This window comes from Aphidius gifuensis, linkage group LG4 (genome assembly GCF_014905175.1).
Source record: "Aphidius gifuensis isolate YNYX2018 linkage group LG4, ASM1490517v1, whole genome shotgun sequence".
In the NCBI taxonomy this organism is placed as follows: Eukaryota; Metazoa; Arthropoda; class Insecta; order Hymenoptera; family Braconidae; genus Aphidius; species Aphidius gifuensis.
Genome location: NC_057791.1, coordinates 16,861,395 through 16,874,165, shown reverse-complemented (window position 1 = coordinate 16,874,165; position 12,771 = coordinate 16,861,395). Strand labels below are relative to the sequence as shown.

Here is a 12,771-nt window from a genome sequence, read left to right as displayed (position 1 = left end):
TAATTTTTCATAGATTCAATGAATTCAATGGTTATTATATCCCGCAGCGTTTGCAATTGAATAGACCAACTGAGTGTCTGTTTACACTGAAATAACACGTGTCTAAAAAGAAAAAAATAAAATAATGCATTACTTCGCGCACGTGGCCTTACAATATAAATAATAATAAATACTAGAATTTATTTATTTGTTCAATTTAACATGTATTGTCGTTAGTATTTACTTTTGACATACTTAAAATATTTTTGTCCCATGAGACATGAATTATTCATGTATAATAAGCGTGAGACTTAAATATATAAATATGTTTTTAAACGTGAAATGAAAAGGTAACAAGATACTAATATATCAAAATGAAAAATAAATAAATTTATAAATATACGTGTAAAAAATTTAAATTTATAATGTCTATTTGAATGATAAAAATGTATTTTTAATATTTTTAAAAATTCAAAAAAATTATTGAGATAACTTATATTGATGACGATAATATTTGAAAATTTATTTATTGTTTTTAAATTTTTTATGTGAAGTAGTTTATTCTACCATGAATACGACGTACCAGGGGACTTGTCACCCTTCGAGTAAAACTACCCCTTGAAACTTTACTTATTTATAACCCACAAACAAATGTTAAATTAGACACTAAACATGATATTTTCCCCGGCAAGTTGTGACATTATTCTTTGATGATTAACAGTTTAAAGATAATAGATAGACAAAAATTATATACTAACGTGTGACAGCATAAACTAAAAAATAGATAACTCAATCATAATTAATATGTGTGTTGTAGATTTAATCTTGTATAATAATTTTACCTGTCTAATTAAATTTTCTTATCGGTTGTGGTAATAATATATATAAAAATATATTTTATTTACGAGATAATTTGTGGCTTAAATATTAAACAGATGCAAAATTATGTCGTATAAAACCTCAACAACGGATTATCAACTGGATCGTTAGATAACTTTTTTCCTAATTTATTTATTAGTTTAATTTATTCTTAATGACTTGTCATTGATTTTTTTGATTGACAGATAAATGTTAATTAAATTAGAATTATTAGAATAATGTATAAATTTTGAATAGGCTTTTTTTTTCTAAAATTTTTTACAATAAAATTATGAGTTTGAATTTAAATAATTATAAATTGTTTTTTAATTTGAAAGTTATTAATGAAATTTTAAATTAAAAAATTCAATAGAGATAATTTTGTATTTAGTTTTTAACGCTGCTATTGAATTTTCTTCTTTTTCTTTTCGTTCCGGCACCGGTACGTTACATTCTGCAGAGAATGTAGAAAATGATAAACTTGCGTCGTGTTATTTTCTTCAAGAGCTGTTGATAAATTACGTAAAATTTTCTTCAAATCATTTCGAAACTCTTTCCAATCTACTGACCACACTCTACCGGTAGCAATCTTAAATGACCACAGTGTCAATTTCATTAAATAAATAAAAAAAAATAAAATAAAAAATTAATTTTAAATTTGCAAATTTAATTTTAAAAGTGCAACTATAAATTATAAATTATTATATTTTTAAACAATAAATAAATAACACTGCTCTTGTAAATATTTGAGTTTGAGCCAATTTACAAAAAAATTTATATATCATTGAATAATAAAATAATAATAAATAATCAAAATAATCGTAATATATTTTTTTATTGAAGTTTATTGCTAAGAAAAATTATACCATTTAACAAGAAAGTTATCCCAAATTTTCAACAATATAATATTAAATTATTTTTCAAGAAATATTTAGAGCCAGTCCTTTAGTTGAATTAATCCTCCTTTTTTTATATTTATCATTTAAAATCTTCCGGGACAATTGTCCTGCTTAATATATTCCAATTGATCGGTAACAATATAATTTGCATTCAAAACATCAATTGCACGAGTGAAATATTTTTCATCAAGTGTCGGTTTTTTTGACATGATCCACACATACTCCAAATATCTGTGATATCAAAAAAAAATTTAATAATCAAATTGCTTGTGGCTATATAAATAAATATTAAATCAAATTTATATTTACGAAGCGTCGTTGTTATTTTGAATCACCAATACCACACTGAAATTTTCATAATCAGTGTCAAGAAGAGACCATGTTGTTTTCATTTGCATTGCAAATTGAGGAAAACGAATATTGAGTTGTGAGCTTTGTTGATTAATTGGATCTCCTTGTCCACTCCAGTGTACCACATCACCAGTACTTGAGGAAAATTATCAAGATTGTTTATTCATTTAATTCATTATGTAAAAAATAATATTAATATTTTAATATTAGCAAAAACTTACAGATGACTTAGAGAATTTATCTGTATGTCCCATGTCCCATTGCTTAGCAATCTATAATCAACTACTGAACATGAATGAAACGGTTCATACATATTTGAAATTCTTGCAAACTCGTACCATCTTCCAACAAACTGTAAATAAATTTAATATTATTTTTAAACTTATATTATTTTGATAAATCAAAGTTATCACCTTGGAAAGATCAAAGTTGGCCATTGGTGTATAATTTGGCATTTCTAAAATTGTTAACTGTGCAAAAGCACTGACAATCAATGTCGATATAAAAATAATTTGAAGCATGATGATTTTTTGATAGTTTCAATTTTTAATTTTTTGTTAATTAACAAACCTGTTGATACTAATTGAGAGTAATAAGTTCTAGTACTTATATACTCTTTTTTTTTTTAAATTTATGACTGATTTTTAGAAGAATATTCATTGTGGTGATAAGATTAGTTTAATTTATTCTCAACGACTTGTCAATAATTTTTTCGATTGATAGATAGAATATTTAAAAAGCTAAATAACGAAAAAATTATAATTTTTCTTTATCATTATTATCACAATAATTAAATAAAATACACGGAAAAAAATTTTTAGCTGCAGTCACGAGGCGTTTGGATAGTTAAAAAAGGATAGTTGATTTAATAATCAAGCCCGATATATTAAAAAGACAATCGGTTAGTTATTCCAGCCGACTGGATAGCTAGCGTGGCTAACCAACTCGTCAGATTCGACATAATCTCAATGTCAACAGCTGTTGTGTTCATAACCTCTCTTTTTTGACAGATCCACCAAATTATTATTAACAATGACTAAAATAATCCATATAGTTATTAAAAATTTAGCATAAGATTTTGTATTCAAGTTGGCGTTTATTTGGTGCATCAAATTTAGTATAAAATTAATTAGATAATAATTTTAAAAATTAGTAAATGTACATTAATATATTGTTTGTACTTCGTATGTCTATATACTTATAGTTATGCATACGCAATCCTAAATAATACTACAGCGATACCAGCTTGTCAGGCTTTGGATACCACAGCTATCAATTAGTAATAATGTAACTTAGGCACTGTTTTCAAATAGTAACCTGTCAAATGTGGATTGCCAAAATAACAATCCTCTGCTAACTATCCAAAGGTTAGTTAGCCGTGGATAGGAGAGACAGCTATCCAGCTCGTTGCTGCAGCTAAAAATTTTTTTCCGTGTAAAAAATGCAAAAATTCATTGGTAATTAGTTGCTAAAAATCAATTGTATTTAACAGAAAAAATTATATTTTTACAAGAAAAATTATTAAAATTGTTGGATTTTCGAAACTATATTAAATTTTTATAATTCAATTTATTTATCTTGATGAATTTTATGATATTCATTTGTCATCTGGACAATCTAATTGATTTGTTTTGTAAAATTTGCTTGGTTTTAAATCGTTTAACTTGAAAACATTGGTTGCTTTTTGAATAACCGATTCAGGTGGATTTTTTTCTCTCGTTAATATCCATCCAAATTGTAGACTGTAAATAAAAATTACAAAAAGCATTATCAATATTATCAATTCATGAAAAAATAAATTAGTAACTAAACTTACTTGGCTATTTTAAGACTTGTACAGCTCCATACTGCTGCATATGAATCATAGTCAGTACCAAGTACCCAATAAGATCCAGAATTTTTAATTGGAACTGATGGAAATGTAACTTTCAATTTACCTGGTTCAGCTAGATCAACTATTTCTGCTGTTCCTTCAATACTTGATCGTTTATTTGTTCTATTGAATTTTAAAAATACATACAAATTTATTCACAACAATACAATTCTTTAATATTATTTTTCATAATAAAAAATGATAATTAATGCGTTGGTAAATCTTACAGTGTAGATATTTGTGAATTAACAACATTGACAGTTCCATTTGAATCAATCAAAGTATAGTCAGCAGTAACACATTTTCCTGTCAATTCAAAAACAGTAAAAAATCTCATAGCTTCGTACCATCTTCCAGCATACTTGCAAATAAAAAAAACAACTTCTGTTAGCTCATTTCTGTTTTTATATTTAAAAATGAAATTTATATTTTTAAATGTGTCTCACCCTGCTTAGATCAATTGATGACACAGTCTTAACATCTGGACAAGCACCTAGACCTGGTGATTGTCCAAAAACTCCTCCAATAATACAAAACATAAATAATACCTGCCACATTTTTTACTTTTTTATTTCGCTTGTGGTATTATAAATTTACGTAAGCCGTATATTTTTATTCGTCACAAATAATAACACAGTACTCGATAAAAACTCTAGATAAAAAAAAATAGACAACAATGAGTAATGTTTCTGTTTATGAAAAAACACGACAACTAAACAATAATTTCAACAGTCAGTTCTATTTATTAATTTATTTTTATACTATCTTCCTTGTTGGTGTTTTATAAATTTTTTTTTTGTGACAATATTCAAGGTGATTCTAAATGAGATATAGATTATCACTCACTGAGTTCATGTATACATACAAATGCCACGACAATACACTATTTATGCTTGTCATTTTTTTCTATTTTTCCTTAGCTACATAAAGCGTATCATTATAATTACTTAGTTTATTTCAAGCAATTATATTAATAAAAAATACTACGTTTTGTTTAAACTGGATTATGATAAAAAAATTATATTAAATGATATTTTTTTTTGGAGATTAGATATATCATTGATAATTAACATAAAAAATTCATGAAATTACTCATATTATTATTAATTTTTTTTTCATTATTAAATAATAGTTTATCATAAAAAAAAAATCATTTAATTTAATGCTAGAAAAAAGCTTTAAAAAAAAAATTAATGAATATTAAATTAAAAAATATTTTTATAGATATAAAATGATTTTTAACAATTACAATAATTAATTAGCATTTATTATTTATTCGAATTATATTTTCATATTACAAACGAAAAGAAAAATGGTAATTTATTTATTCCATTGCCATTAATGATATAATTTTTTAAATTAATATTTATTTAACAATTAATTTGATTAATGTTGATAGTCTCAATTGGCCATTGTATTGATTTTAAAACGTCAATATAATGGTCTTTATGATTTTGACTTAATTGAGGTGATCTTCCGAGTAACCAGGCTAATAAAATGTAACTGAAAAAAATCAATTATAAATTTAATTATCATTATTTATCATTGAATTATAAATAAGCAATTGATAATTTACTTTGAACGAGACACGGATACACAGCTGTAAATAATTAAATAATTATCATAGTCTGTTTCAAGAATTCCACATTGTTCACTGTTAGAATGTGAATATTTTCCTTCAAAATGATATAATCCGGTATTTTTATTTTTTATTGCTATTCCATTCCAACTTTTTTTAGCTCCTGATCTGTAATTTTTTATTTCCAATATAATAATCATAAATACTTGTTTATAAATTTATTAATTCTTACATTTCGTCTCGAGAATGTCCTTCAATTATTATTGAATTATTGTTGGCAATAATTAAATTATAATACGTGCATTCTTCATTTAGTTGCAACAAACTTGGCGTACGTTGAATTTCATACCAAATTCCTGAAATCTATTTGCATAAAAAAAAGAAAAAACGATGATCATTTCAATTTATTAATTAATATTTGATTTACCTTTTTTAAATTCAAATTATCAGCTCCAGGATTTGATAGACAATAACCTAAAGTACCCTGTAAATTTATTGAATTAATTAAAAATATGAAAAGCAAAATTTTCTCCATGATGAGATTCAAGTTGGAAATATATTTTCACATTAAGTTTCACGTTTTATATAGATTTTTTTTTTAAATTTATTAATATGATAATGACATTTATGTATTCCAATTATTATCAATATTTAAATATGAAAAAAAGAAAGATTATAAGTGAATACTCATTAAAATTTATTGAACCAAAATTACTGTAAAGTAAAATAATTCTATTGAACAATTAGAATTTATTTAAATAAATTATTTATCATTATTATATTCAATTGATGACGGACAATTATGTTGATCAACACGAACTAAATTTTCAGCCACTAATAAGTTGTGTTTAAATGTATTTCGTGCATGTTTAAATATATTTCGATTAAATTTTCTCTTTCTCGACAAGATCGAAGCATACTCAAATCTGGAAAAAATTTGATTTACATTAATAAGATAATTATAAAAAAAAAAAAAATCAATATTACCTCAATTCCCCAACATTCTGACACATAAATAAAATTCCATAGTTGACATAATCCGTATCAATAATAGTTAATATTGTTTTTCCTTTAATTGCCAATTCAGGAAATTCAATAAAATACGACATTGAATTTTCATCACTTCTAGTACCAAGGCCTTGCCATTGAAAAACATTTCCACCTCTGACAATGTAACATAAATTATTCAATAGCAATAATTTTCTATTTTTTATATTTATCTATAAATTAACTCACATTGAACCAAGTGATGTGACAACTATGTCAATTGTTTTATTTGAATTTAATGTTAAATTAAAAGTTGTACACTTGACAAATTGTTCATATTCATTTGGAATATTTGCAACTTCATACCATTCTCCAGTAAACTTTAAAAAAAAAAATTTAATTAATATTTATAATTATATGAAATAATAAATTTACCTTGGATATGTCAATTTTTTTATTCGATTCAACAACAGAACAATTTCCATCTTCTGCAATTTGTCCTTCAGACAATTTAATAATAATCAACAAATAAATAATAAACAACATAATAATATTTTACTTAAAAAAAGAACGATAACATTTTCATTTTTTTCATTCATTTTTATACTTTGTCTCTCATAGATTATTATTAAATTATATCTAATAAATTCATTTTTTATTTTTTTCATTTAAAGATAACTATGATGTTGATTGACAGACGAGGCTACTAACTTGACACTTGCATAAATAATTTTTATTTGAATAAATAAATAACAGTATATGAATATAATTATTACATCAAATTAATAAATATAACACAGACGTTTTATAATTAAATATGAAGATATAAATATTTTTTGTTTTTTAATTTTAAGATAATTAATTTACTGATGGACAATTTTTTTGATCAGTACGTGAAAAATATGCCCTGCTAATAGTATTTTTATCAAGTATATGATAAGCTTTTTCCAAAACTGGTATTGGTGGTTTTTGTTCTCTTGTTAATATCCAGGCACTTTTGAGGCTAAAAAACAAAAAAAAAATCAAAAAGAAAAATGATTAGCATTAAGTCTAGCATAAAATTATTAATACAAGTTGATGGTATTAAATTTTTTATTTACCTAAATACACCCATGTTTGTGCAGCTCCAACAAACAGCAAACGTATCATAATCAGTTCCCAATATCCAATATGGTAATGGATATTGAATTGGCAGTGATGGATATGACATTAATAGCTTTGGATCATCAGCACGTGTCAATGGTCTTGCTATACCTTCAACTGTTGATTCAATTCCAGTACTATAAATTAAATATAAATATCATTTGATTGAGAAATAAAAGCTTTATTAATTTAATTATTTATTAAATAATTTTACATTGTTGATATTTGTGAATTAACAAGTTTTAATGAGCCATTATCACCACTGCTATAATTAAAAGTTCCACATTTAGCTCCAATGTCAACGAGTGAAAAGTATCTTTCAGCTTCGAACCACTTTCCCATAAACTAGAACGAAAAAAAAAAAACAAATATTTTTTTTAAATAATTGTTATTTATGATTTAAAATTAATTTTCAATATACAAACCCTGGTCATGTTTAATCGATCAATTGTTTCCACATCTGGACATGCACCAAATGTTGGTAGTAATGCTAAACTTGTGTTTATTAAACAAATAATTAATGCTAACCACAACATTATTAAAAATTAAAATCACTCTATTTATTGAAATTGTATAAAGACAGTTTAAATTTGGTGACACGTTTAATGCAAATCTTAATGATTGATTTAGTTTTAATAATTTTAGAAATTTAATATTATTTAAAAAGACTCAATAAACCCATAGATTAACACAAGCTGTGAGAAAACAGACCCTTGAACTTGTCTTATGTACCACGTATCGTTGACTGGCATTGAAATTTTCTCATATACACGACCAACAACTTTTGTCTGTTTGTGGGTCAATAACGGTATCGAAAGTTGAGGTTCAAGAAACTACAACTGCGTCTGCAAAAATTTTATTTTTTTTTACTTTTTATTTCTTTGTTTTTTTTTTTAACCAATTGAAAAATAGTTAATTATTTCCTGCCAATCACTGATTACTCTTTTATTTTACCAATCAATTAAAAAAAAAATTTCATGGGGATTTTTTTTTAGTGACAATTCATTAACGACTTTCTTTCCTACTCGAACCTGGCTCATCATCATTTTCATTTTTTTTATCCTCAACATCTTTGCTAATTTTATTCAACTTTCTTATTTAAAATATTTTTCATAGAAATAATTCTACTTTTAATAATCATCAATTAGAAAAAAAAATAGTATAATTAAATAAATTAAAACAGTATTTTTTTTTGTAACAATTTATTCACATCTTTTTTTGTGTGATTTTTTTTCTTTTTCTTTTTTTGTACATTAACAATTGGTTTTTATTCATTTTTTTTTTTTTATTTTTTATTTTTAAGTTTCTTAAATATATTTCTTTGCTCAGTCTAAAATTAAGTATTATGTGAAATATTATTATGCTGAAATTAATAAAGACTGATCTTAAAATTATTATGAAAAATGAATAATCACCATGAAGCATGATCAGAAAATAAAATTTAAAAAAAATAAATGATCATTGTATTTATGTTTAATGATTAATTACTATGATATGAGTTGTAAAAATGTTATTACGATTTTGTGGCATTTAACTGTTTTTCTAAGTCATTAAGATCATCTATCAACGTAGCTGGAAATGGTGTTGGTGGAATGATTGGTGTATTTGGAATAAAGTCTGAAATTATTTTTTTTTCTTTGTCAGTATCAGCAGCTTTTAAAATTGCTTCTGGTACAGTAACAACAGGAGCAGCAGCAGCAGCAGGAACAATTGGTTTTTCTTGTTCTTCTATTTTGACAATTTCAATTGTTTGTTTTTCAATTGGTACTGTCTTGACAAGCTCCTCACTTTTTATCTCTGATTTAATTGTTTCTTGTACCTTTTCAATTGGTTTAACAACTTCTTGTTGATCAGCAATTTCTGTTTTTCTTGTTTGAATAATAACATCAGCAGCATCTGGAATAATTGCTGATCTTAAATTATTTGTTACATGTGCTTCTTCAATTGGTAATTGTTATTCAGGTATCTATATTATGTCTCTTGATATTTTTGATATTTTGTATTTATCAAGTACTCCATAAGCCTATGAAAAAAAAAAAAATAACATTTTATAATTTATTTTAATTGATTGATTTATCAATAAAAGTATATTGTTTTTTTTTAAATTTATTATACCATTTGCATAACTTCGCCTGCTGGACGACGTGATCTTGTCATTAACCATGCATTTTGTGCATGAATTGGTCCAATTCCCTGACAACTCCATAAAACAGCATAATTTTTATAATCAGTCTCAAGAACAGCATAATTTGTTTCTGGTGTTAATGGGAATGTTGTGTATTTAACATTAAGTTTACCCTCTTCTGATCTTGATGCAGCTTTTTTAATTTCACCCTCAAGAATTCTCTTTATTCCAGTACTAGAATAATTTACAAAAAAAACATAATTTATTATTAACACTATATAATTTAAAATTTTTATTACTTAATTATTTTATTTAAATAATAGTACTTACAATCTGTTTGTAACTTCATTACTAACACGTAATTTACCATCAGGTCCTTCTGTATAATTAGCCATTACACAACGTGACACAACTTCAGATAATTGAAAGTATCTTTCAGCTTCGTACCATACTCCCAAAAACTATAAAAAAAATATTTTAAAAATTAATTATTTATTTGTAAAATAAAAAATTAATATTATTGACAATATAGTCTTACCCGTGACATGTCAAAATTAGCCATTGGTACGTATTCAGGACACCATCCTAAACTAGGCACTTGTGCCCCAGCAATTGCTAGGGCTGATACAATGAGAAAGACTGTCTTCAACATTTCTTAACGTTATGGCGTATGGTTAGTCGATTGCTTGGGCTTTTATACAACTGGTAGAAGGTGAGGAGCGTTGACCGGACACTTCTTCTTTTTTTTTTTTTATTTCCTCACTTACCTCTCCTGCAAACTTATATTTATTTTATTTTTTCTTTGCCTTTGGCATCAGACTCACTAAGAAATCCCATCGAGACATTTGATCCTTGTCAGCTTAGTATGTATACCTATGTACTTATATTTACGGTACCGGTCCACTCGACAATCAATTGCCATCAAAAAAAATATGAACATTCATGATGATGCTCGAGACATACTGACTTGTTGCGTGTCTGCTTACTTGCAGCATCACTTGTTGTTTTATCTTCAACTTCCTTTAATTCAAAAAAATTAATACAAAGGATTTTTTTTATATCTTTTTCATTATCCACATTATTGAACAACAGCATGTTCCGACTTTCATTCAACAATGTCATATAATTTTTGTCTATCTATATTTTTGTTTATAATAATTAATATCAAACCTTATGGTTATTTTTTTTTCAGTTTAATTTATTCAAATTTAACGGGACCTATGTTTTTATCTTTGTATATTTATTATTTTATTTTTTTTTCATTTCAAACTCCATAAGCTTTGGATGTATCTTTACAACGATCACACTGACTAAAAATTTCATAATATTATTTTTTTAATATCATCGAAAATAAAATTGATAAAATAAAAAATAAAAGGAGAATTGAATATTAAGAAGCATTAAAAATAATAATATTAAGAAATTTAAAAATATTACTGGTCATCTTGGAGGGTGTATTGAACTTTTGCGGACAAACCACATGATGGTCAAAGCCCTCTCTCATTTGTAACGTTGAATATCAGGTTTGTGTTTATGAGTGTGGGTAAAATTATGGACCAAGTCAAGATAACTCTTGCCTCAAAGTCGTTTATTATAAATTTATTCGAAGTAAACACATTATTTTGCATCGTTTCCTGACATCAATTGATCCAAGTTGACAGCTCCTGGAACGTAATATATATTTTTTTTTTTTTGTTTCTATTTATTTTTAAATGCACATAGGCGTGGCCCATTTCAACGCATATATAAATTCAATTGTAGTTTTAAATTCGTAGGGTGTTCAAGTGTTGTTCCATAAATAGAAACAGATTTATAAAACCAGACGAGTGGTTAGAAATAAAAAAAAAAATAAGAGAGAAAGAGCATAAAACTGGACAGGTGGTTAATAGTTGTTGCACAGGAAATTGCAAGTTACTTTTAAATTTACTAGGTACATCAATTATTTATTTAAATAATCGTTGCTAGCATAGAAAAGTAGGGTTTACCTTTTGACTTTGTTTGCATATGTTGAAGCTAAGCTCATGATAACGGATCTTTTTTTATGTTTATTACTTTTATTTAATCGTTAATTTATATATTTTTTTTCAAATATTTAAATGCACTTTTATTCATCCAAATATATCAAACTTAAAAAATTAATATAAAAATAATTATTATCCTAATAATGTTGAAATTTTTTTTTTTCATTTCTAAAATGTCTTTTATTTGATAGAAAAAATAAAAACGGGATATTAGATAAACAGGATTATGTATAGTGAGGTATTTCGAAACGATGAAAATCAGTATTCCAATCAATTCCTTCTTTGCTTGCGTCTGATTTGTTTTTTTTTTTTTTTTCAATTAATTTATTTATTAAAAATCTATGAACACTAAGAATAATCAATTTAGCAATATAATGCAAAAATTATTCTTTTAATAAAGTATTTTAACAAGGCCCATAATTTTTTTCTTTTACAAAATTTTAAATTATATAATTTTTATAGTAATCGAAATGTTCGACGAAAAGTTACTATCAAAAATTACTGGGCGAGTTTATTTTTTTTTTTCGTGCATCTATACAATGAAATGTCGTCAAAATAATGTTTTTTTTTTTAAATTTTTTTATTAATTGTATATTAATTTAATTCTATCTTAAATTTAAAACAATATTAATCACAATTTGTGAATTATTGGTATTATTTCGTTGCCCGTCGTGATGTTGATACCCTTAAAAATAATTACATTATTTTAATTATTAATTATTACTATTATTTAGTATCACATTGCATTCACTGTTGTTGTGGCGCAGTTGAAAATGATTAATTAGTTAATAAAATAAGTAGAAATAGTATTAATGCTCGTTTGAATTTTTAACTATAGATATTTAAATCTCGTTGATACTTGAATAATCAAACGCATAAATAAATTTGACTGTTTTTAATTATTTTAATAGCTAATTAAATTGCCAATTACAACTGCATATTATTGTGCATATTAT

The 12,771-nt window shown here is 24.9% G+C and overlaps 6 protein-coding genes across 6 annotated transcripts; all 6 read right to left on the bottom strand.

The window, feature by feature from the left end:
* Positions 1-1,640: 1,640 nt before the first annotated feature.
* Positions 1,641-3,294, bottom strand: LOC122855327 (apolipoprotein D-like). The gene is made up of 4 exons (XM_044156616.1): positions 2,501-3,294; positions 2,309-2,439; positions 2,046-2,222; positions 1,641-1,967 (listed from the first exon to the last, which is right to left on the bottom strand). The coding sequence occupies exons 1-4, from the start codon at positions 2,606-2,608 to the stop codon at positions 1,820-1,822; spliced, it is 564 nt and encodes a 187-aa protein (XP_044012551.1). The 5' UTR covers positions 2,609-3,294; the 3' UTR covers positions 1,641-1,819.
* A 243-nt stretch (positions 3,295-3,537) lies between these two features.
* On the bottom strand, positions 3,538-4,581 carry LOC122855326 (apolipoprotein D-like). Its single transcript, XM_044156615.1, has 4 exons — positions 4,407-4,581; positions 4,188-4,321; positions 3,904-4,083; positions 3,538-3,829 (listed from the first exon to the last, which is right to left on the bottom strand). Exons 1-4 carry the CDS (start codon positions 4,515-4,517, stop codon positions 3,685-3,687), a joined length of 570 nt encoding a protein of 189 aa, XP_044012550.1. The 5' UTR covers positions 4,518-4,581; the 3' UTR covers positions 3,538-3,684.
* Positions 4,582-5,330: 749 nt separating this feature from the next.
* On the bottom strand, positions 5,331-6,125 carry LOC122853989 (apolipoprotein D-like). The gene is made up of 4 exons (XM_044154399.1): positions 5,967-6,125; positions 5,772-5,902; positions 5,537-5,707; positions 5,331-5,463 (listed from the first exon to the last, which is right to left on the bottom strand). The coding sequence occupies exons 1-4, from the start codon at positions 6,072-6,074 to the stop codon at positions 5,331-5,333; spliced, it is 543 nt and encodes a 180-aa protein (XP_044010334.1). The 5' UTR covers positions 6,075-6,125.
* Positions 6,126-6,339: 214 nt separating this feature from the next.
* LOC122855328 lies at positions 6,340-7,217 on the bottom strand. The gene is made up of 3 exons (XM_044156617.1): positions 6,962-7,217; positions 6,776-6,906; positions 6,340-6,703 (listed from the first exon to the last, which is right to left on the bottom strand). Exons 1-3 carry the CDS (start codon positions 7,070-7,072, stop codon positions 6,523-6,525), a joined length of 423 nt encoding a protein of 140 aa, XP_044012552.1. The 5' UTR covers positions 7,073-7,217; the 3' UTR covers positions 6,340-6,522.
* A 115-nt stretch (positions 7,218-7,332) lies between these two features.
* LOC122855325 (apolipoprotein D-like) lies at positions 7,333-8,807 on the bottom strand. Its single transcript, XM_044156614.1, has 4 exons — positions 8,095-8,807; positions 7,884-8,014; positions 7,627-7,806; positions 7,333-7,529 (listed from the first exon to the last, which is right to left on the bottom strand). The coding sequence occupies exons 1-4, from the start codon at positions 8,203-8,205 to the stop codon at positions 7,385-7,387; spliced, it is 567 nt and encodes a 188-aa protein (XP_044012549.1). The 5' UTR covers positions 8,206-8,807; the 3' UTR covers positions 7,333-7,384.
* A 178-nt stretch (positions 8,808-8,985) lies between these two features.
* LOC122855324 lies at positions 8,986-10,483 on the bottom strand. Its single transcript, XM_044156612.1, is given in 4 exon segments — positions 8,986-9,692; positions 9,785-10,028; positions 10,125-10,255; positions 10,333-10,483. Coding segments are annotated over 4 exon segments (999 nt in total). The 5' UTR covers positions 10,447-10,483; the 3' UTR covers positions 8,986-9,182.
* Positions 10,484-12,771: the final 2,288 nt, after the last annotated feature.